This window comes from Vigna radiata, chromosome 7, assembly GCF_000741045.1.
Source record: "Vigna radiata var. radiata cultivar VC1973A chromosome 7, Vradiata_ver6, whole genome shotgun sequence".
NCBI lineage: Eukaryota > Viridiplantae > Streptophyta > Magnoliopsida > Fabales > Fabaceae > Vigna > Vigna radiata.
In genome coordinates this window covers 51,206,800-51,227,184 of record NC_028357.1, presented here as the reverse complement: position 1 = coordinate 51,227,184, position 20,385 = coordinate 51,206,800, and the positions used below count along the sequence as shown (strand labels likewise).

The 20,385-nt window shown below is 31.6% G+C and overlaps 3 protein-coding genes across 4 annotated transcripts; 2 read left to right on the top strand and 1 right to left on the bottom strand.

Moving 5' to 3' along the window:
- Nucleotides 1-812: 812 nt before the first annotated feature.
- On the top strand, nucleotides 813-6,010 carry LOC106765477 (CRM-domain containing factor CFM3, chloroplastic/mitochondrial). 2 transcript variants are annotated; one of them, XM_022784207.1, is made up of 9 exons: nucleotides 813-1,578; nucleotides 2,021-2,441; nucleotides 2,521-2,651; nucleotides 3,325-3,669; nucleotides 4,396-4,552; nucleotides 4,632-4,924; nucleotides 5,012-5,071; nucleotides 5,387-5,580; nucleotides 5,778-6,010. In XM_022784207.1, the coding sequence occupies exons 1-8, from the start codon at nucleotides 970-972 to the stop codon at nucleotides 5,402-5,404; spliced, it is 2,034 nt and encodes a 677-aa protein (XP_022639928.1). In that variant the 5' UTR covers nucleotides 813-969; the 3' UTR covers nucleotides 5,405-5,580; nucleotides 5,778-6,010. The 2 variants fall into 2 exon arrangements, with proteins under 2 accessions (XP_022639928.1, XP_014505604.1); XM_014650118.2 differs by having other exon boundaries at nucleotides 5,711-6,010.
- Nucleotides 6,011-8,097: 2,087 nt separating this feature from the next.
- Nucleotides 8,098-10,582, bottom strand: LOC106766585 (NAC domain-containing protein 100). Its single transcript, XM_014651304.2, has 3 exons — nucleotides 10,283-10,582; nucleotides 9,633-9,898; nucleotides 8,098-8,816 (listed from the first exon to the last, which is right to left on the bottom strand). Exons 1-3 carry the CDS (start codon nucleotides 10,434-10,436, stop codon nucleotides 8,328-8,330), a joined length of 909 nt encoding a protein of 302 aa, XP_014506790.1. The 5' UTR covers nucleotides 10,437-10,582; the 3' UTR covers nucleotides 8,098-8,327.
- Nucleotides 10,583-16,811: 6,229 nt separating this feature from the next.
- On the top strand, nucleotides 16,812-19,923 carry LOC106767650. The gene is made up of 6 exons (XM_014652582.2): nucleotides 16,812-17,260; nucleotides 17,347-17,753; nucleotides 18,064-18,375; nucleotides 18,442-18,816; nucleotides 18,914-19,122; nucleotides 19,213-19,923. Exons 1-6 carry the CDS (start codon nucleotides 17,112-17,114, stop codon nucleotides 19,459-19,461), a joined length of 1,701 nt encoding a protein of 566 aa, XP_014508068.1. The 5' UTR covers nucleotides 16,812-17,111; the 3' UTR covers nucleotides 19,462-19,923.
- The last annotated feature ends 462 nt before the right edge of the window (nucleotides 19,924-20,385 follow it).

Here is a 20,385-nt window from a genome sequence, read left to right as displayed (position 1 = left end):
TCCTTCCTTCTTACCGCTTTCATGGCTGTAAATTCCTCCATCACTTGCAAAATCATTGTAAAAATCTTGTTTGTTACAAGGCGTACTGTAAGCACCTTAAGCCATGGAATGAAAGAGGAAACAAGTTCGACGAAATAGATATCCAACAATGATAGACGCGTATTGTAGAACTCCACAGGCAAAAACAACAAAATCCCTCAACCTCCACAGAGATTGCTCACCACTTCAAAGTATTCAATAAATGGACAAAGAGGGAACAACTTCGAAAGAACACAAAAACATTAGACAGAGAGCTTCAGAGAAAAACGAAAACCTAAAATGGAGAAAGAGAGAGAGTACTACGAAGGAGAAAGACTGACTCAAATGACTAAGGGTGTTTTTGGAACAACACAAACTCCCTTTTTTCAAATCGGTTTTTAAACTCAAAAAATAATAATTAAATCATCCAATACATTGCTGACACCTGTGGTTGTCAAAAAACGTTGTCAAATAACGTTGTTAACATATCGGGATCCAATTAAAATTATTGTATGTATTCAATTTTTATTTATTTTAATAAATATGTTAACACAGTCATACTAATTATATTATGCTAGTTATGATAATATTTTTTTATTAGTCTTTTATACTAAAGTTCAAAATGTATTAAACTTTGTTTTTATTCAATTTAAAATTTCACAAGGAAATGAATGCGAAATATCTGTTGAACTTCTATTGATTCTAGAGATATAGAAGAATGAGAAACATGTATATTAATTAAACGAAATTATCGATTCCATAGTTATAGGGGTACGTATTATAGGACATAGACAAAAAGATATTAACTTAACGGTATGAATAAATTATCTAGAATGTGTTGTACAGTTTCAGTTCCCACAGAAACACGAATCTAGACAGTTTCTCTGGCTGTCTTGAGTTTTGATTCTTTCCATTGAAAGTGAAAATGAAAAGTGATTGCTGTAACTGAAAATGCGTTTGAACGCTTTACCCTCTTCCTACGCTCTCTTCGCCTCTTCCAAATTCAAATTCACATTCCCAGTAGGAATTTGCATTCGCGTTCGTGCTCTCAACACCTTTTCCTCTCTCCCAACTACTTGCCACGAAGACCACGATGATTTGTTCGCCCCTATTCCCACTCTTCGCCACTCTGACAATACCACCAACGCCATCGAGAGAATCGCCCTACGTTTGCGCAACTTAGGGTTAGCCTCCGCCGACCACGCCGACGACGACGATTTCCTGCGTCGCGAATGGCTTCGTCCCGATGAGGTGCTTTTGCCGTGGGACAAGCGAGAGGGGGAAGAGTTCGAGGAGCACGAGGAACAGCAGAAGGAGAAACTAAAGAAGAAGAATGCTAATGCAGTGACACTGGCGGAGAAAACGCTGGAGGAGGAGGAGCTGCGGCGGTTGCGAACGCTGGGAATGAGTCTTAAGGAGAAGGTCACTATCCCCCAAGCTGGCCTGACGCGAGCCGTGCTCGACAAGATTCACCGGCAGTGGAGCAACTGCGAGCTGGTGAGACTCAAGTTTCACGAGCTTCTTGCTCAGAACATGAAGTTGGCTCATCAAATTGTCGAGGTTTTTTCCTTCACAATGCAATCCCTATTTGTTTTAATAACTAATGTTCTTGTGTTTGAGTGATGAGCATTTGCAAAATTGATTTTAAATGGAACTGATTGCGAAATTTAGTTTTGTTAAAATTGGTGATTTACATTTGATATTTTATAGTAATAGCAAGTTAGTAGTAAAATTCAACTTTCTGAATAAGATTTTTTATTTAATGCAATGCAAGTCACCTACAGTTTTTTTAACTTAGAACTTAATTTTAGTTTCGAAATCAAATTCTCAACATGATACCAAACATATGAACATTTACTTGAAATTACTTTAGTCAATATGATTTTTGAATGATTCAATGTGAATCCTTGCACCTACTTAAGCTTGGTGTGGGAAAGGATATATCATGTTGTGTTAAGTGTTAAAAATAATTTGTGAACTGAATTGTTGTGACCTTTCGCAGTGTAGAACTAGAGGGTTAGTTATATGGAGGTCGGGGAGTTATATGTGGGTGTACCGAGGTAGAAATTACCAAGGGCCGATGAAACCGATTGAAAAGGAAGGAGATGATCGAATTCCCGTGCCATCAGACGGGGATGCGGCACTGTTGCTGGCAAAGAGTGAGGCAGTTTTCTGGAAGGAGGAGAACATGACTCCAGAAGAAGTGGAGTTTAACAGGATGCTTGATGGGTTTGGTCCTCGTTTTGTTGAATGGTGGGGCACCGGAATACTTCCAATTGATGCTGATTTACTTCCCCCCACAGTTCCTGGTTACAAGACGCCTCTTAGGCTTCTTCCTGCTGGAATGCATCCACGACTGACTAATGATGAACTCACGAATATGCGGAAACTTGCTAAATCTCTTCCTTGTCACTTTGCCTTGGGTAATGTTTGGCTGCTATGCTGTTTTGTTGAATTTTTGTTCCTTTTACTAATATGAATTTTGTGCTGATCTTTATGTAGGGAGAAATAGAAATCTTCAAGGTCTGGCATCTGCTATTCTCAGGCTGTGGGAGAAAAGTTTAGTTGCAAAGATTGGAGTGAAGCGTGGTATTGTGAATACAAACAATGAACTGATGGCTCAGGAGCTGAAGGTTTGTGCTCTGTAATTTCATATTTGGTGTTAGTTGCTTGTGCAATTGTGAATGTGTAAAGAAGAGTATATATTGTGAACAGAGTACTGACTATTGAGTTGAAAATGTGTAATGGGTTGCTGAGCCTAATAAAATGGAAAAACAGAACGATTGAATTATGAGAATTAATGGTGCGGTTAATATGTCAAAGGCCCCTTAAGTCTTCAATGGTGCACACCAAATATGGTATTTGTTAGAATTAAGTATCCTTGATTCTTTTTCTGAAGCTGTTGGCTACAGTTTTGGTTAATTGAGTTATAATAACCAATAGTCACCAGCAAAATTTACAATTTCTCTATGATTTTATCTTTGAGAATTAGTCAGTTTGCCTGTTCCATTAACTGTTTCAGTTAGCAAATAAGAAAACGAAGTATACTGATTTTTTATTTTTTTTTATATATATATACTTGAGCTAATCCATTTTCTCCAATTGTTGTCAAAATATCATTTACTAGGTAGTGTTGAACTATTTTTATTTTCTCATACAAAGGAAATATTATATTAAAGATGCTAATCTGTTTTTCTGCATTGAGTATGTGTGTAAATGCTAAATTTTATTTACATAGTCAAATGGTGCATTCTTTTGTTGCTAACTCATGCTCATCGACTAGTTTGTTTTTCTTTCATGGTTCAGAAATTAACAGGAGGTACTTTACTCCTGCGGAACAAATATTACATTGTAATATATCGTGGGAAGGACTTTGTTCCAACCAGTGTGGCTGCTGTTATTGCTGAAAGACAGGAAATGACAAAACATGTGCAGGATGTTGAGGAGAAGGTGCGGTGCAAAGTTCATGACATAGCTCCTTCAAGGGAAGATGAACCAAAATCCCAAGCAGGATCATTGGCTGAGTTCTATGAGGCTCAGGCATGCTGGGGAAGGGATATATCTACTGAAGAACGTGAGAGGATGAGGCAAGAGGTTGCCAAAGCCAAGAATGCTAAGCTTGCCAAAAAAATTGAATGTAAACTAGCTGTTGTAAGTATCTATACTGGTTTTGTGAAGGTTATATATGCTTGGGAAAGTAATTGTGTTATATTGATAGTGCCTTGCTTGTTGGAATCAAACTGGAGTAGTTTGCTTCACACTTTCACTGTGAAGAGGCTTGTTGGAATATTCTGCAGATTACCATTAGGTTGTTGTTGGGTCATTATCAGTGGAACTATTGAGATGTCATATTTTTGTTGGATCTCCTTTCGTTGCAAGATCTTGACTTCTTGGAGTTAAATATTGTAACCTACTTTTAGGTTTCCAAAAATTTAGGATGTTATGTTTGCCTTTTAGGGGTTATATTTTAGTGATGAAAGCTTTCGAATGGACCTTTCAATAATTTGGTGTAGAAAAAAATATTTAACGACCCTTGTCACTCAGTCTATAAAGTTCAGCTTGGCATGAGGGGCTTTTGAATCTTAGAAATGTGGTAACTTTATTGCGTGCATTAGTCTTTAGTAAAACTCAGCATCTGATCCTTTAGTGGAACCGTGACATGAGAAGTGGCACTAGAAGGGGCATAAATATTTATAAGACTTAATTAGAGATAGCCCTAGGTTGGAATTCTGGATTAGTGTCAATGTAAATCCTTCAAGTTTCAACTTATCATTTTACTTGTTACTGGGGTACATGCTTGTCTTCTTGCAGTTTTATAAAGTTCAAGTTTAATTTTAATTTGCTAATTAATATTTAAAACTCTAAATGCATGAACAGGCCCAAGCCAAAAGGCTTAGAGCAGAGAAGCTATTAGCGAAAATAGAAGTATCTTTGGTTCCAGCTGGTCCTGATTATGACAAGGAAACAATCACAGATGAAGAACGTGTTATGTTCCGTTCAGTTGGTTTAAGAATGAAGGCATACTTGCCTCTTGGTGAGTAACATGTGGCTGTATAAAAGTTTCTTTATTACAATGATGCCCAGTATGAACAGCTGTTAATGATAATCTGCAGGTATACGTGGTGTTTTCGATGGTGTCATTGAGAATATGCATCTTCACTGGAGGCATCGAGAACTTGTTAAATTAATAACAAAACAAAAGACCCTTGCTTTTGTTGAAGACACAGCTAGGTTATTGGAATATGAGAGTGGTGGAATACTAGTAGCAATAGATGAAATTCCTAAAGGATTTTCTCTTATTTACTATCGTGGAAAGAATTATAGGCGACCTATGACTATAAGGCCTAGAAACCTTCTAACAAAGGCAAAGGCATTGCAGCGGTCAATAGCCATGCAACGGCATGAGGTTCCAATTTTATTTTACTTTTTTAAATTACATATCTATTTTTCTCATTTTGTATTTGTGGTGTTTGATCTTGTATAACTTGTGCAGGCTCTGAGTCAGCATGTAACTGAATTGGGGGAGAAAATAGAAAAAATGAAAAAAGAACTAGTAAGTACTCAATTATCATAATTTCATTATTTATATTTACCTAAATGGATTAATTGGTCGCATGTAAAGTATTCGCTTATCATATTCTTTGTAATTTCATTTTAACGCGAAACAATAACACCTGCATATAGTATTTTCTTGTAATTGTAATCAGTTTCTTATAAAAGGTCTAGTGTCCAGTGATATTTTATATTTAAATTTATTATCATATGAGAGAGGCTGAAGATGTGAACGATTGACGAAAAGAAACTGAAATGCAAATTAGTTTTTTATCAGAGTGAAAATTAACTATCTGCTGGTGGGGTTGTTCTGCAGAGTGAGGATGAATTCTGACAGAGATGACAATTATGGTGATTTCAATGGCGAGGAATACAGTGATTACAATGATAAGAATTCTGAATTTTAGTACTTTGAAAATGAAGGATTTCTTATCTATGAAGACAGGTTTACATTTTGCAATGAAGTTAGTTCCTCCTGAGTGACTTCTGCCATTGCCTGCAGACAGCTAGGTATATATAAACTCTGCTTTCGATCGCTTGTAGGTTCATAATTGTGAATTTTAAAAATTGATCTCAAATTTTCTTGAGTTTTTTTTGTGGTTTTATAAATTCGACATAGTCTTTTCCTTTTAATTTCCAGCATAGTATCTTGGGTTATGAAGAGGCAGGTTTGCTGACAGCAGTTTGAATGGATGGTCTGTCTGCAGTTAAGAAAGGCATATGTGGAGTCCTATTCCTTCAAAGTTCTTGAGGCATGGATAATCAATGTTTTCTTGTACATTCTGACCCCATGCCATACGGATGCTTTTTATTCTTCTTAGTGCTAGGTATAACCCCAAATATAACTAGATAAGCTTATATATATTTGTAAATTATTAAATGCATGCTTGTTTAACCTAATAAATAAAGTTAAACATCTTATCAGGCTTGTCTTTGTAAATGAATCGTGCTCACACATGACATTGCTAACTCATAATATATCAATTTTATTTAGGTCAAAGTTGATAACTGTTTCTGTATTTGAGTTAAGAAATTAAAGATAAGAATATTTTAGTAAAAGTATTATGACTAATTTTACTGTGATTTTTAATCGACGTGTTACTTTTAATTAAAGCGTTATCGATATATTGACCAATATTACACAGACACTGATTAGAAAGACAACTTTTTTATCTACAAAAAAATATTATTCAGTGTCAATGATTTCATTTTCTTTTAGAAAGTATTTTATAATTATGAGATTAAATTGTATATTTTATGAGTTACGTTAAAATTTATTAATAAATAGAATTTTATTTGAATATAAGTTGGATAAATAAAAAAATATTAACTGGTTTTAGTTCTTTAAATATAATTGAGACCAAATTAAATAAACTTATTCTTGTGTCTATTTAATACTATTTTATAATAAAGGTATATGATAGAATTTTACAAGATTAAATAAACTTATTCTTGTGTCTTGTATGTGGTTGGTTGTCTGTACATGTGAATAAATGATAATACTATATTTTGAGATTATATATATTATTTTGAATTATAGTATTTTGACATTTTTATTTTGAAAAATAGAAGAAACCTACCAATGATTGTATATTTTCTATTTATACATATTTGTGGGATGTTAAGTTTGCTTACAACACAACTCACTTTGAGATGATTAATTGAAATTCTATGTACATTCTAGAGTTTATTTTAGAAATACATCCCTTAATTTATTCCAAAAATTCATATTTTAAGTCCAGGTTGATATTTATATTTAGAAGCAACTATTTATATTTCCAAACTTGAACTAGCACTTCTTCAACATATCTTTATCAACATAGGTTGGATGATTTCTGCATATCCGAATAACATGTTTCTTTTATATTAATATTAAATATTACTAAGTTATTATATATAAAATTTTCACATTTTGTGAAAAAATAAAAAAGAAAACCGATAACCGATTTTACAAACCATAATAAAATATTATAAGTTGTATATTCCATAATAAAGAATTTCATCTATAAGTAACACGTAAACTAAAAATTGAGTAATTTGTAAGAATATTTATTATTATATAATCATATATAATAATAATAATAAATATTACGAACTTAATTAACTATACTTTCAATATAATTTATAATGTGCTAAATATTTTATTAGTAATTATTATTTTTTTCACAATTCTTTTTCATCGAAAATTTTATTATAATGAAAAGTATGTTGTTTAAAATTCTCCTGCGTGGCTAAGTATAATTAAAATAATCATTAATTAGTCATTTACTTCCCTATCAAATCTCACACATCACATTAAATATGAATTTAGTTTATTTCAAAGTAAACTAATGTAGTATACAGAAAATTACATATATTAGTACAAAATTCATGTCTCAACAATAGGTATAAAACTGAAACACAATATATATAACATAGTTTACCGTGTCAATTTTTTTTCGTCTTTCTACTTGTTCTAACTAAACTTTTAAGCTTTCTTGTATAAGAAATCTAAAAATTATTTTTCTAGCCTTGACCATTATTTGTGTAACTTGACCATTATTTGTGTAACGATCTGGCAACTTACAGAGACTGCTGACTGTCCTCACACAAGGCTAAGCACGCTTAACCATGGAGTTCTTATAAGTTAGGCTACCGAAAAGCAAATGCATTTGTTGATATAAGTAGGCAAATCAATTCCTTTAAGTTATCCTTCAATTGTATAGTCTCATACCTATACAGTCTTTAGATCTCTCTCATTTCGGTGTATGTTCGATTCGTCCACGTGTCCCTTTCACTGGAAGCCTGCCAGGAGCCGCTCCTTGTCCATGCCTCTTGCACTGACAATCACTACCCGCCCTCGTCAGTGCTCGGGTGTCACAATTTGAATCTTTTTTTTACGTATTAATAAAAAAATTGTTAATTAAATTTGTCATCTTATAGAACGTTCTATTTCAGCAAGAGAGAAAATGAAATATCTAACAGTTGAGACATATATTTTGAATTTAAAAATAATATCCAATTAATATTAATTGGATATTAGTGGAAAGTATGGTAGAGTCTTGGATGCAAGTTAATTCTGTTGCTACAACCACTGAGAAATCCAATAAACTTTGACATATTACAACAAATGCACGAGTAATGTTTACAACATCTTGAAAAGGTAGTAATTAACAACTTTTAAGAAAGTGATTCCATTATTGAACTTATAAATGGAACCATTTTCATCTGCAGCACAATAATTCACAAGCTAGGTTTACATGATTTACACAGGCACTTCACCAAATGGAGTCCATATTGAATGGTTGCTCCTGCAGTTCTAAACCTCTGGAAGAAGCTGAGACACTGAGATCATCAGTTCCAATATTATTGTGAGGAACGTACGTTGCAAAGTGATCACCAGTTGCAGCTTCTCTTTGTTGATATGTACTCCTAAGCTGCAATGCCCTCAGAAGCAATGAATTGACAGAAAGGTTTGGATTCAGCATCAACCCAGAAGGCCATGGAAGAGATGGAAGCTCAGTTGCAGAAGCCCAATTCATGTTCAAGTTCATGTTTGTGCTGACATTGCTCGGATCACCACTGTTGTAAATTTGTGCTGCAACACTAGATGAATTTCCAATGCTATTCAGATTTGGTAGGTCTGCATCACCAAATTCATTCGCCATTGAGCTAGGAGACTCTTGAGATGGTTGAGAGGATGATGTCTGCTGTGCTTTCTTTGGTGCTGAGTTCTTCTGGAAGACTCTGCAAATCACCCATTCTTCCTGCAAAAATTTGACAAAACCATCTCAGATAAAAAACTATGCATGATAGATAACTTTTGTTAATACACTTTTCCATTTTAAGTAAATAAATTGTAATTTATTTCAGTTATATAGGACTCTATGAATATTTAAGTACACGAAGTTATCGATGTACCAAGAAACAACCAAAATTACCACGAATCTGTGTTTGCGTGTGATATTTCAAGAAGACCATAATTATATTGATACACTTATTTAATGATGTTTAAAAGCTGATTATGTTGTTGTAAAAGATATACATGTGTTGAATATTCAAAAATAAGTTTAAACATTTTCCAAACTCAGTTATTGCATGTGCTTTCTCGACGCACACATGCATATGCATTAGAATATTTCAAGAAAATGGTAAATTCTTGATGATCCAATCTAATTCACGTAATAAATTTAAGAGTGTCTGATTTTGAAAAACGAAATAAATACATTTATTTATTTTATTTTATTTTATTTTAAATAGCTATATATACGTGTTTTCCTTTTTGCAATATATGCCTTGTGAATTACTCGCATAATGATTTCTTTTTCCTCTTAATAGCTATTCAAAGAAAAAAGAACATAGCTTTCCTAACTTTTCAATTAATATCCTTAAAGAAAAACGTTTAATTAATAATTATAATAAGATATTTGAACATTATTGGTACAATTAAATTATTGAAAACTTTCAACTATGATCAATTAAATGAATATTTTTGAGAATTGATGACTGTTGTATCTATAAAATGAATATGATATTTATTGATAGTATATATATGTTAATGCATAATGCATTGATTTACTTACCTTAGAAGATCTATAGGGTTGCTTGTTTTGAAGTCTATATTCATGCATAACCCAGTTACTTTTCTCACCCCTTGGAGCTCTACCCATGTAAAACACCAAAGTTTTCTTCATCCCTATCAAAACTCCACCGCCAAATATCTCCTTATCTTTTCCGGTGGTTTTCCAATACCCTGATTCCGTCGCACGGTTCGTCCGAAGCCCTGTCGGATATTTCCGATCTTTCAGGCTGAAGAAATACCATTCCTTCTCCCCCATCGAAGCCTTACCTATTATTTTATATCACAAAACCATCAAATTTCTCTCTTATTCCTACATGCATGCACCTCAAAACTATACTTACAGACATTCATTTTAATGTTTTAAAACATATTAAAATGATCTTTAAAGTACTAACGTTACTGTATTATTAATGCTCCAGAAGACAACACCAAAAAATTCAGAAGGAATGTCACAAATAAATGAGGAAATTGGTTTGAAGAACAAGACATATACATATACCAAGTTCGTTTCCTCATTTAATTACGCTTCTGATGATGAAAATTCACAGACAGAAAAGGTATATTTTCTGTTTTCCTGACTTGCAAATAACCGTAATCAAAGCAGGTATATAATAAAGAGAGATGATGAAGAAAAGAAGTGTAAAAGTGTACCTGGGAGGTCCCAAGGTTCAGATTTATTGAGATCAACAACAGCAACAACCTTGGATGTGAAGCTAACGTCAGACACTTTCCTTAATAAATAATATGTGATGAGTTCTTCATCTGTAGGATGGAACCTGAACCCAGGAGGTAGGTTTTCTTCCATGTTGTTCTTAACTGTCAGCCCAATTAATTAACGGATTCCTTCAACCAAAACTGAAAAACCTTCTTCAGAACTATAGTACGGAAAATAGATCATCAAAATTTATAAGCTCTTTTTCATCACCAAGAACACCTCTTATAAATGGCTTCTCCGCTTTTCACAACTTGCATCCACATATTATTTTTAATAAATACATGCACAGCTAACTCTTTGACAAACATGAACTCTCCCAAAAACCATGTACTTTTTTTCTTCCTGTATATTAATTTTAATCCAATACTACCACTTTGTTTTACGCGTATTTACTCACTCAAACCAAGAGTAAATACGAGCTTGAATAGTCCAATATTGTGCGTTTTGTGTTATAGTCAATAATCCAGCCAAAAAGTGTCATAATCAATCAGTATAAAGGGATGGGAAAATGTGTAGTATTTATTAGGAAGGCTAGTTGCAATTATTTGTGCACGAGGGGGTTGAGTCTATGTTACACCCTAATTGGGATATACATTTTCTTCTACTATGATCCTCTTCAACTACCTTCACCCATTTCTACCCACCAAAACCTTTGCCAAACTTCTGCTATATAGTCCAATCACAACGTGTGCTTAATTCAAACCACATTCTCTCTCATTGTACATGCTGTAGCTACATATGTATCAAACAGTGCCCAATACCTACCGTTATTCCTCAAAATTCTAAGAAAATTACTCTCGGTACGCTAATTAAATGATCTTGTTTAACCAAAACGAAGTTTCATCTGTACAATATAGCAGCTCTTACATTGATTAATGACTGTTAGGAAGGGGTGTTTACGTGGACTGTTGACATATTATTATTTATTTTGGTTAGTGTTTACGTCGACTAGTATTACTATGAGTGGTTAAAATGGTCACCAACCTTTGGCTATAGGGTCAATCGTATTTCATGGCTAATCTTCAAAGCATCCCAAATTTCAATCCTACCCAAAACTTTGCGAACCCTCATTTTCTGCATTTTTAGGAACATGAGGATTCTAGAACCTCTTTTACTCACTTTTTCATTCGTTATACATAGGGATGGGAACAACCAATCTAAGTGAACACAAGCTCATTCTTCTAATTAAGCCAAATAATTATAGAATCAATGTTATTTTCTTCCCAACTTCATGTGTCTCTCATAAGATTTGTCTAGAAAAAATAATACAATTTTTAAATTTGAGATACAACAAAACTAATTAAACAAGTATAGAATAAGACAAAGATATAATAGAAATTACAATCTAAATCAAAACACTTTTCTTTTAAATAATGCAGATACGTATATATGATTCAAAAATTTACATTACTTTTTTATATAAGTTTAAAAAATTTTAAAAACCTTAAAATAAAATCCAAATACATAAAAATAACATACAACAAAAATTACATATACAAACTAAATATTAACTCCCTAATGAGGACCTCGACACCCTCGTCTTTGTTATATAAATGACCATGTATTATACTATATCATTAACATTTTAATTGAGAATTTGTGGGAATTATGATTATTATGTAAGGTATTTATTATGATAATGTATTATATTAGATAATAAAGATTTTATTTAGAAATTTATGCTTGGGAATTATGATTATTTTACAGGATATTTATTATACAAATACAAAACAAATAATCATGAAAAAAAAACATATACTTTCTATAGTGGTTAAGGTTAAACTGGTCATGTAAAGTATTATTTCTTATGACATATGTAACACTAATCATTAGTATCATATTTAATGAAGATTAAAACTCTAATCATCATCATAGGAAGTTTTCTTTGATGGATATAACATTTTTAATGCTTTTTTCTATGATTATTCATTTCCAATCGATATAGAAATGATTTTTTATGACAATTCTTCCACCGTCATAAAAATATAAATTTTTTATGTTACATGTATTTATGATGATTCTAAAATTGTCATAAAAAATATTCTTTTAAATAATTGATATTATATTTAAAAAATAAACTTTAAATCTAAGGTATAACTTTAAATTAACTTAATTTTATAAGCTGAGGTTTATGCTTCGTTTTATTTTTAATTATGTTATCTTGAATATAATCATCTCCTTTTTCATATGTGTTATGGTACAGCGGTGAAAGCAAATGAAAGATAAAAGAAGGCAGTAATGCAATAATTGAGTTGTACTTGATCGATGAATTGTTTAGCTTATGAAAAAGAAATATGATTAATTCAATTTAATATAATTTAATATATTAGAATTAGGGTTTTTAATTGTAATTACTTAGTGGAGACTGCAGCAAGGCAGATAAGACCGCCATCACGATTTGATGTTAAGATCGGGAATCAACTTTAAAGTGGATCTCTTAATGACACAACAATTTTCAGTTTCAACCATTGTTATAAAAATTATCTTTACACTTTCTTCTTTTCTAAGTTAACCAACCAAACCCTATTCAGGTTTGAATAATATTATGACAAAACTAACCTTTTTTTTCCCTTCATTTAACTAACCGTGTTATTTTTTTACCATTTAACTGATTATATCAATGAATATTAATTATAATTAATAAAATTCTTCTTGTTCAATTTAATTCAAAGATTTTTTTTTAATTCATTAATTAATTTAGAATAAATCTAATAAGTCATGTTTGGCATTGGATTGCAATAACATCTTTAGATTTAAGCTATTTTGATTACTTGAGGTTTAATTTCTTTTAACTGGTCTAATCCTACCGTAAATATTCAAAACCACCTTCCTTGTTGTTCTATGTTAATTTTTTTTTTTCAATTCATATATGATTAAATCTCCTTTTTAAAGTTAATTAACAGTTCACAATAGCCCTGTGTTAACACCTAACTGCAGTAATGGAGTGATTAATCACAATATCCACTAAGCCGATCTAAATTAGTTGTAATTGACTTGATATATAAACGTTTAATATTTGTATTTAATCTTTATGAATAAAAAAAATATAATATCTTATTTTGTTTAAGTAAAATATATATGTTTTTTTATATATATAACGCACAATCAATTTTTAATCTTTAGTACAATAAAAAAATTAATTGGTCTTCCTACAATAAGTATAATTGTGTTTGAGTTTTAGTCGTATTGCACTCTTAGATGCTTATATAGATATTGCCATAGGATATTATAACCTATTAATTTATTATATATTTTATGGTTAAATATGTTTTTCATCATTTAATTTTTAGTAAAAATTGAAATTAGTTTCATCTAAAAATTTTGGATTAATTTAGTTTCTTATCTTTAAAACGGTGTGAATTCAATTCTTTTAACCAAATTTTATTAAGTTTATTTAACGGTATAAACAACACAGATGTTATCATAAAATGTATTTAAAACATCAAATAAACTTACTAAAAATTTGGTTAAAAAGACTAAATTTACACATTTATAAAGTTAAGAAACTAAATTGAGCCAAAGTTATGAAGAATGAATAATTCTAATTTTCACTAAAAATAAGGGATCAAAAATATATTTGATCCTATTTTATTTAGGTACCTCTAAATTTTAATGTTAATATAATTTTAAAATATTGATTGAATACAATTTAATGTTAATATATTTGGATGTTATATTAAATATAGGTTGATTGATTAACTAAATGAAACATTATCATTCTTAAACAATAAGTGAGGGAGTTAATAATGACTTCTTTTGCATTACTTTGAGTTAAACATAGTTTTTAAACATGTTACATACAGCTAATATTTGTTAATAATAACAAAAATCTGTTGATAAATCATATTTACTAACGGATTATCAACAAATAGATCCATTAGTAAAGTGGTTGTCAATAAAGTTTATGATCTATTAATAAGTATTGATGACTTCAAATACGTCAGTTATATCCATCGTTAAAATGCATAAGGAAATATCATTCTTCCTCTCCCCCCGCACCCCTTCCCTTATTCTATTTTGTTTATTTTTTTTCTTCTTTGTCATCGATTGATAGTCACGTCACCATCGCCAATTCAAGTCATTTTCATCCTTATAAGCCTCTTCTTCTCTTATTTGTCTTCCTCTTCCTTAACTTCTTCCTCTACCTCGCCTCGTTCACATCTTTCTTTAACTTAGACCACCACCATCAGTTACTGACAATTATTGATATCACTAGTGTGCTGACAAGCCTCTACATCAACTACTAATTTCTGCGTCACCAATCAATCTCAACGACAAACCTTTATGAAACAATTTTTCCAACAAACAAACTTATTTTGTTCAAATAGAAGTATCCGTCAATAAATTTAAACGTGAACTTCATTAAAAACATTTGTTACTAAAGTAAAGTTTACTAACAAATTATTCATCATGGATAATATTCCATTGGTAATAAACAAAATTCTTGTAGTATTATATATTATTAAATTAAATAAAAAATAAACCAAAATCCTTAAAAGTGAGATATTTTTAAAATAAATTAAAAATTTGCATTAGTTATAATGCTTTATTGGAGATGTATAATAACTAATGCAATTTATGATTATAATTAAAACATAAATTAACAATCATATTATTACTTTTTATAAATGATATTACTAAAATAATTTTCTTTTTGCTTTTGTTGAAACAGATAAGTAATTAATTTAGGAACAAATTAAAAATAAAAAATTAATGCGTCATTGAATACTGAAAATATAAATTATTTTTTAAAAGATTAAAGCTGCATTAATTTTGAGACGAAAAGGTATTAACTAACTTATATACAAGTAAACATAAAAGGTATTAACTAAATCATATATAATTGATATACCAATACTTTAACTATCGTAAATTCAAATTACAATTACTACATTGTATTAATTAGAAATTCTCCACTAATGTAAACTAGTTTTCTTATTATTGTTTTATCTTACAGTTTAATAGTTTTTTTTTTAATTAAGACAAATATTAAATGTTCGAGTTTTAAAATAATTTAAATCTAAAAAATACGTTATCTCCAAGCTTACTGTAAAATTATTTATTTTATGAAGAAAAACTTATTTCTTTTACTTGTACGTATGAAGAAAGATTATAGGTAAACGAAAATATGATCTATATATATTGTCAATAGAAATTGATTAACATTGAAAACTACCGGCAATAAATTAATTGGTCATAATATCTTTGAGAAATTTAAACAACAAAATAAATGCAAAAAGTTTAACAATTGAAATTCTTTTGATTCGTGAGGATGTTGAATGTTGCAACTTAAGTTCTTCATACTTATTAATAATCTTTTCTTCCGTGTTGTGTTGCTAAATTCATTATTATGAACGGTGGACCAATCAAGACTTTAATGTAATATGCTACACGTAACGCACCACCAAGCTCAATCTTTTCGTTAATGTGTGTATATCTATAAATAAAGATCTTCATATGTGTTCATGATTTTATACATTGTGAGATATTAACAACGTCAACCCAAATCTCCTAATCTCATTAAGATGCTAATAGTTTAACTTCTACATATAAAACAAAAACGCATTAACAAGACATAATAACTTATCTAGTGAGTAAAGGTGTCTAAATAATCTTAGTATGATGTTTCTCAATTCTTATACCATTTAGCTTGTTCATTCTTATTGATTAACAGTATCATGATAAATTTTTACGATCATTTGACAGATAATACAAAAGTAAAATAATTATAAATGTAAACTTTTACGGATAATGTCAAGTAAAAATACTTTCAATATTAGGTTGGCTAAACTCTAAATAATAATCATATAATTAATATCACTTTTTCCTACTGCAGCCTGCAATCTTAGTAACCACGTTAAAGACAAGGATCAATAAAGAGAGTATTGCCACAAGAATTCTCAAGTGACACACCCAACTCTACTATCTTTTCCCAAATGGATCTTTATTCAATCAATAGGTAAGGAATAATATTAAACAAAAAAAAAAACTATTTCCTGTTTTGGAATAGGAAGAATCAGAATGCAGAAACAGTATGTATTGAGTTAAACAATGTATGAATTCGAAGTACTTCTCCTCCAAGATTGTCTTGTGACGTAATTCTTTAATAAAAGTGCACTTCATGTTTGTCTACCTATGCGTGTGTCTCGGTTTTGGTCTCTTCTTTTGCTTTTTGTTCTTCTAGGAAAAAGAACCCTCTCTCTTACACTGGATTTTCTACTTCAAATACACACCACAAAACGTTACCTGCGTACTTTATTCATTAAAAGCAGAATAAATATTATACCCCTTGCGTTATTTAATTCCCATTAAAAAGAAAAATATTACATAATAATAGGTTACACGTTACAATTAAACTCTTATGAAAACTGTACATTAACAAGATTAACAACTTCTTTTAAGATATGTATGAGTGGAGGTAGTATTTAATTATATCATGATCATGATGAAATGAAAAGCCAAAAAAAAATGTTATAAATATGTGTGTGGATACCTCTTACGAGTGAAAGATCGTTTCTGTGAATGCAGAAAACGAAATAATATTAAAATTTGCATGGTATGCTCCTACTAGAAGACTCGTAGATCTTGTTGTGAGAAAGAAGACATTCTAAAGCATGTGAAGTTCACGACAGGTTTGTCCATGGTGCTTAGGGCTTATAACCAGGGCCATGCAGCATTTGGGGGATATTAGAGATTTTGACATTTCAGATTTGACCAAGAAGGATACATATTACGAAAGCAACGCAAGACCACTTAATAAAGAAAATGCTGCTATGTCCCAAAGAAGATGCACTTCTTAAACTATTCTACAATGTCTCAAACCCTCTTCACCTTCTCTTTCTCCTTCTCTTCTCCTCCGCCGTTTTCCTTCTCACCTTCTTCACCTTCTCAGGCAGATACCCCTTCATCCAAAGGTCTTCTCCTCCATCTATTCTCTTCACTACACATTTTCTTCTGCCTTCAAACTCTCACTTGTACCTTTTTTCTTTGTATGTAGCAGGGATCAAGAATATGAATATGTGTACACCGATGAAGAAGAAGAAGAAGAAGATACTCAAGAAGGGTATTCTTGTGTTGATTCTACCGAGGGAGAAAACATCACTTGTGGGAAAGAAGTTCCTGTGTTTGTGCACAATGAGAGGCATCAAAGGACTCATTCTTATTCGGAAGAATTCGTAAGCCCCAGAGAGAGCTTGAATGAAGAGTCAGAAGAAAAACATTATTATGAAACGTTGTCTCTCCATAAGTCTCCGCAAGTTTCTGACTTCGACAATGAAGAGGCAGAAACGGTCGAAGAAGACTTTACAGAAAGAGATTCTGATTATGTTCCAAATTCTACAAAAGTTGAAAGCAGGAACACCTCCCCCCTCAACCTCAACGCGTACAAAGGAAAAAAAAACCATGACGGTATCTCCTTACGTTATACTTTATGTATCACCATTTTATATTAGTGTTATGGTAGTAAAAAAACAGTATTTTGTATATAATTTTTGGATTTAGTTAAACTCCAACTCTAACTTTTTCAAGCTTATCAGATGACTTGCTATTAATCATGCAAAGTTTAAATTTGAGATATTCAATGGTAAATGTAAACCTTATGAACTAGTTTTTGGTTGAGTTAGGCCTGGATAAAAAATTTAAGATTATAGTTGTGGTGATACTCTTACATGCTCCATTTCTACAAGGTAAAGTTTCTGATGTTAGTTACTTTATGCAGACGATCACGTTAGCGTTGAAATTATCAGAAACAAGAAGGTGCAAGAGCCAAACCCTGCAAGGGATGAGAGATTCTTTGTTTTTGCTTCTACCCAGTTGCAGAGTAAGAAGTTGATGGTTGAAGAGAAGGATGATGAGTCCTCTAAATGGAAGAGCTCCATCAATTGCAGGGATTCCGAGACTGAGGAGGATGCATTTTCTTCTTCATCCAGAAGAAGTTGTCCCAAGTGGGAATCATACACATTGTTCCAAAAATATGATGAAGAAATGGCAATCCTAGACAGAATTAGTGCACAGAAACTTCATGAAACAGGTAACAATCATTTTTCTAATTCCATGTGCATTACTTATAAGAAAAATAATTAATCCAACATTTCAGAGTCATTAAGGTCCATCCAAGTGTCTCCAAGATCAATGTCAGAGCGTATTGTGTACAAGTTTCAGACTATAAATAAAAAATCTGTTGATGTTGGTCACAACCCATATCGTGAACTAGAGGCTGCATACGTAGCACAAATTTGCTTGACATGGGAAGCCCTTAGTTGGAACTACAAAAATTTTCGTTCCAAACATGCCTCACGCCAGGACAATGACACAGGTTGCTCTGCCACAGTTGCTCAACAATTCCAGCAGTTTCAGGTTTTGTTACAGAGATACATTGAGAATGAGCCTTATGAGCACGGTAGGAGACCTGAAATATATGCTAGAATGAGACTTTTGGCACCCAAATTACTCCTAGTGCCAGAATATCAAGGTATGAATATTAGTTTTCATTCCTCTAATAGAAGCACATTTCATGTCACAAAGTAAAATAATTGTATAGTTTTCTTAATTTTCTTCAAAAAACTTAGAGGAGGATCAGAAGGATGGTGGTTTTCAATGCAAAATATCATCAGCTTCATTTCTGAAGATAATGGAGGATGGGATCAAAACATTCATGAATTTTCTAAAGAATGATAAAGAGAAACCCTGTCAGATCCTTGCAGCCTACTTCAGGAGAAACCAAAGAGGCACAGTTGATCCAACATTACTGGGACTAATGAAGAAGGTTAACCAAAAGGCAAGATTCAAATTTCAAATCAATTGTTCTTCAACATTTATCTTTAATTCAGTTTTCTGACACATGTTTTTGTGTCCACCTAATCTACAGAAGAGGGTGAAGGTTAAGGATCTTAACCATGCAGGGAAATGCTTGAGGAAGAGAAAGTTAAAGGTGGAAAAGGATATGGATATTTTGATGGCTCTGACAGACCTAAAAGTGGTGTCAAGGGTTTTAAGGATGAGTGAATTGAGTGAAGAACAGTTGCACTGGTGTGAGGAGAAGATGAGCAAAGTGAGAATCATGGAAGGAAAACTTCAGAGAGATTATTCCACACCACTTTTCTTCCCCTCACATTGACTCACCAGATGGTTTTGTTTGGTGATTCCATTGTTAGTATAGTTAATTGCAAAGAAGGAATATGCATGACACTCTCTAATGTTAGATTAAAGAAATGGAGCCATTCTACAAATTGAAACAGCAAACATGTGGAAACATGGATTGTGGTGTTCAAATTCAGAGAATGCTTATGTTATTATGCATATTGAAGGTACAAGGTCAGAGACAAATCTAGTGTTAAATCCAAAAAAAGAATGAAGAAGGCTGTGACAGACCAAGTTGAATAAAACCATACATAATCTTAGAGAAAAATAAATAGAGAAAATAATGCAGAAGTTGTCTACAGGTTGTAAGATATTTATTATTATCTTGTAAGAAGTTAACAATAAGAATTTTTAGAAGGATATATATTCAACATTGTATATTGATATATGACTCCAAAAATAGAATAAAATTGTAAAAATACTCTCAATTATAACAACAACTCAGACATTATGCTCCTCAATACACATTCTTAACAAAATATTTTTTTTTCTTTCTAGTATACAAAATTTTTATTATTTATTTTTACATAATTTTATTTTTGCTTTTTGTAAGTATACTTTCATTTTTATTTTAGATAAAACTATTTTTCTACCACTCCTTATTTAAATTGCAATATGCCTGAACCATTAAATTCTAGAGTTAGTGGGAGTCAAGTGTGTCAACGCGAGAAAATCTGATATTCAGAAAGTAAAAGACAAGTGTGAGCAGTAGAGGTGGATCGTTCGGTTTTTACGGTAGTATTTAAGATGTGATTTTTAAATCTGGTACCACTTTTCTGCATGCATCCTTCCTCCCCAAACTGTTGAACCTCATTTTCTCCTCTTTCTCTCTAGAATTCTCCATCTTCTCTCTAAGATTTCTCACTCTTTGCTCCTCCGATCATCATTCAAGCAGTGCCTG

Bases quoted from the DNA above. Each gene is read 5' to 3' on its own strand.
- LOC106765477 (XM_022784207.1), top strand. From the start codon at position 970: ATGCGTTTGAACGCTTTACCCTCTTCCTACGCTCTCTTCGCCTCTTCC. The intron at 2,442-2,520 runs GTAATGTTTGGC...ATCTTTATGTAG, and splicing joins TCCTTGTCACTTTGCCTTGG to GGAGAAATAGAAATCTTCAA. The intron at 4,925-5,011 runs GTTCCAATTTTA...TAACTTGTGCAG, and splicing joins TAGCCATGCAACGGCATGAG to GCTCTGAGTCAGCATGTAAC.
- LOC106766585 (XM_014651304.2), bottom strand. From the start codon at position 10,436: ATGGAAGAAAACCTACCTCCTGGGTTCAGGTTCCATCCTACAGATGAA. The intron at 9,899-10,282 runs GTACACTTTTAC...ATAAAATAATAG, and splicing joins TGAACCTTGGGACCTCCCAG to GTAAGGCTTCGATGGGGGAG. The intron at 8,817-9,632 runs GTAAGTAAATCA...AAATTTTTGCAG, and splicing joins AACCCTATAGATCTTCTAAG to GAAGAATGGGTGATTTGCAG.
- LOC106767650 (XM_014652582.2), top strand. From the start codon at position 17,112: ATGCTGCTATGTCCCAAAGAAGATGCACTTCTTAAACTATTCTACAAT. The intron at 17,261-17,346 runs GTCTTCTCCTCC...TGTATGTAGCAG, and splicing joins AGATACCCCTTCATCCAAAG to GGATCAAGAATATGAATATG. The intron at 18,817-18,913 runs GTATGAATATTA...CAAAAAACTTAG, and splicing joins CCTAGTGCCAGAATATCAAG to AGGAGGATCAGAAGGATGGT.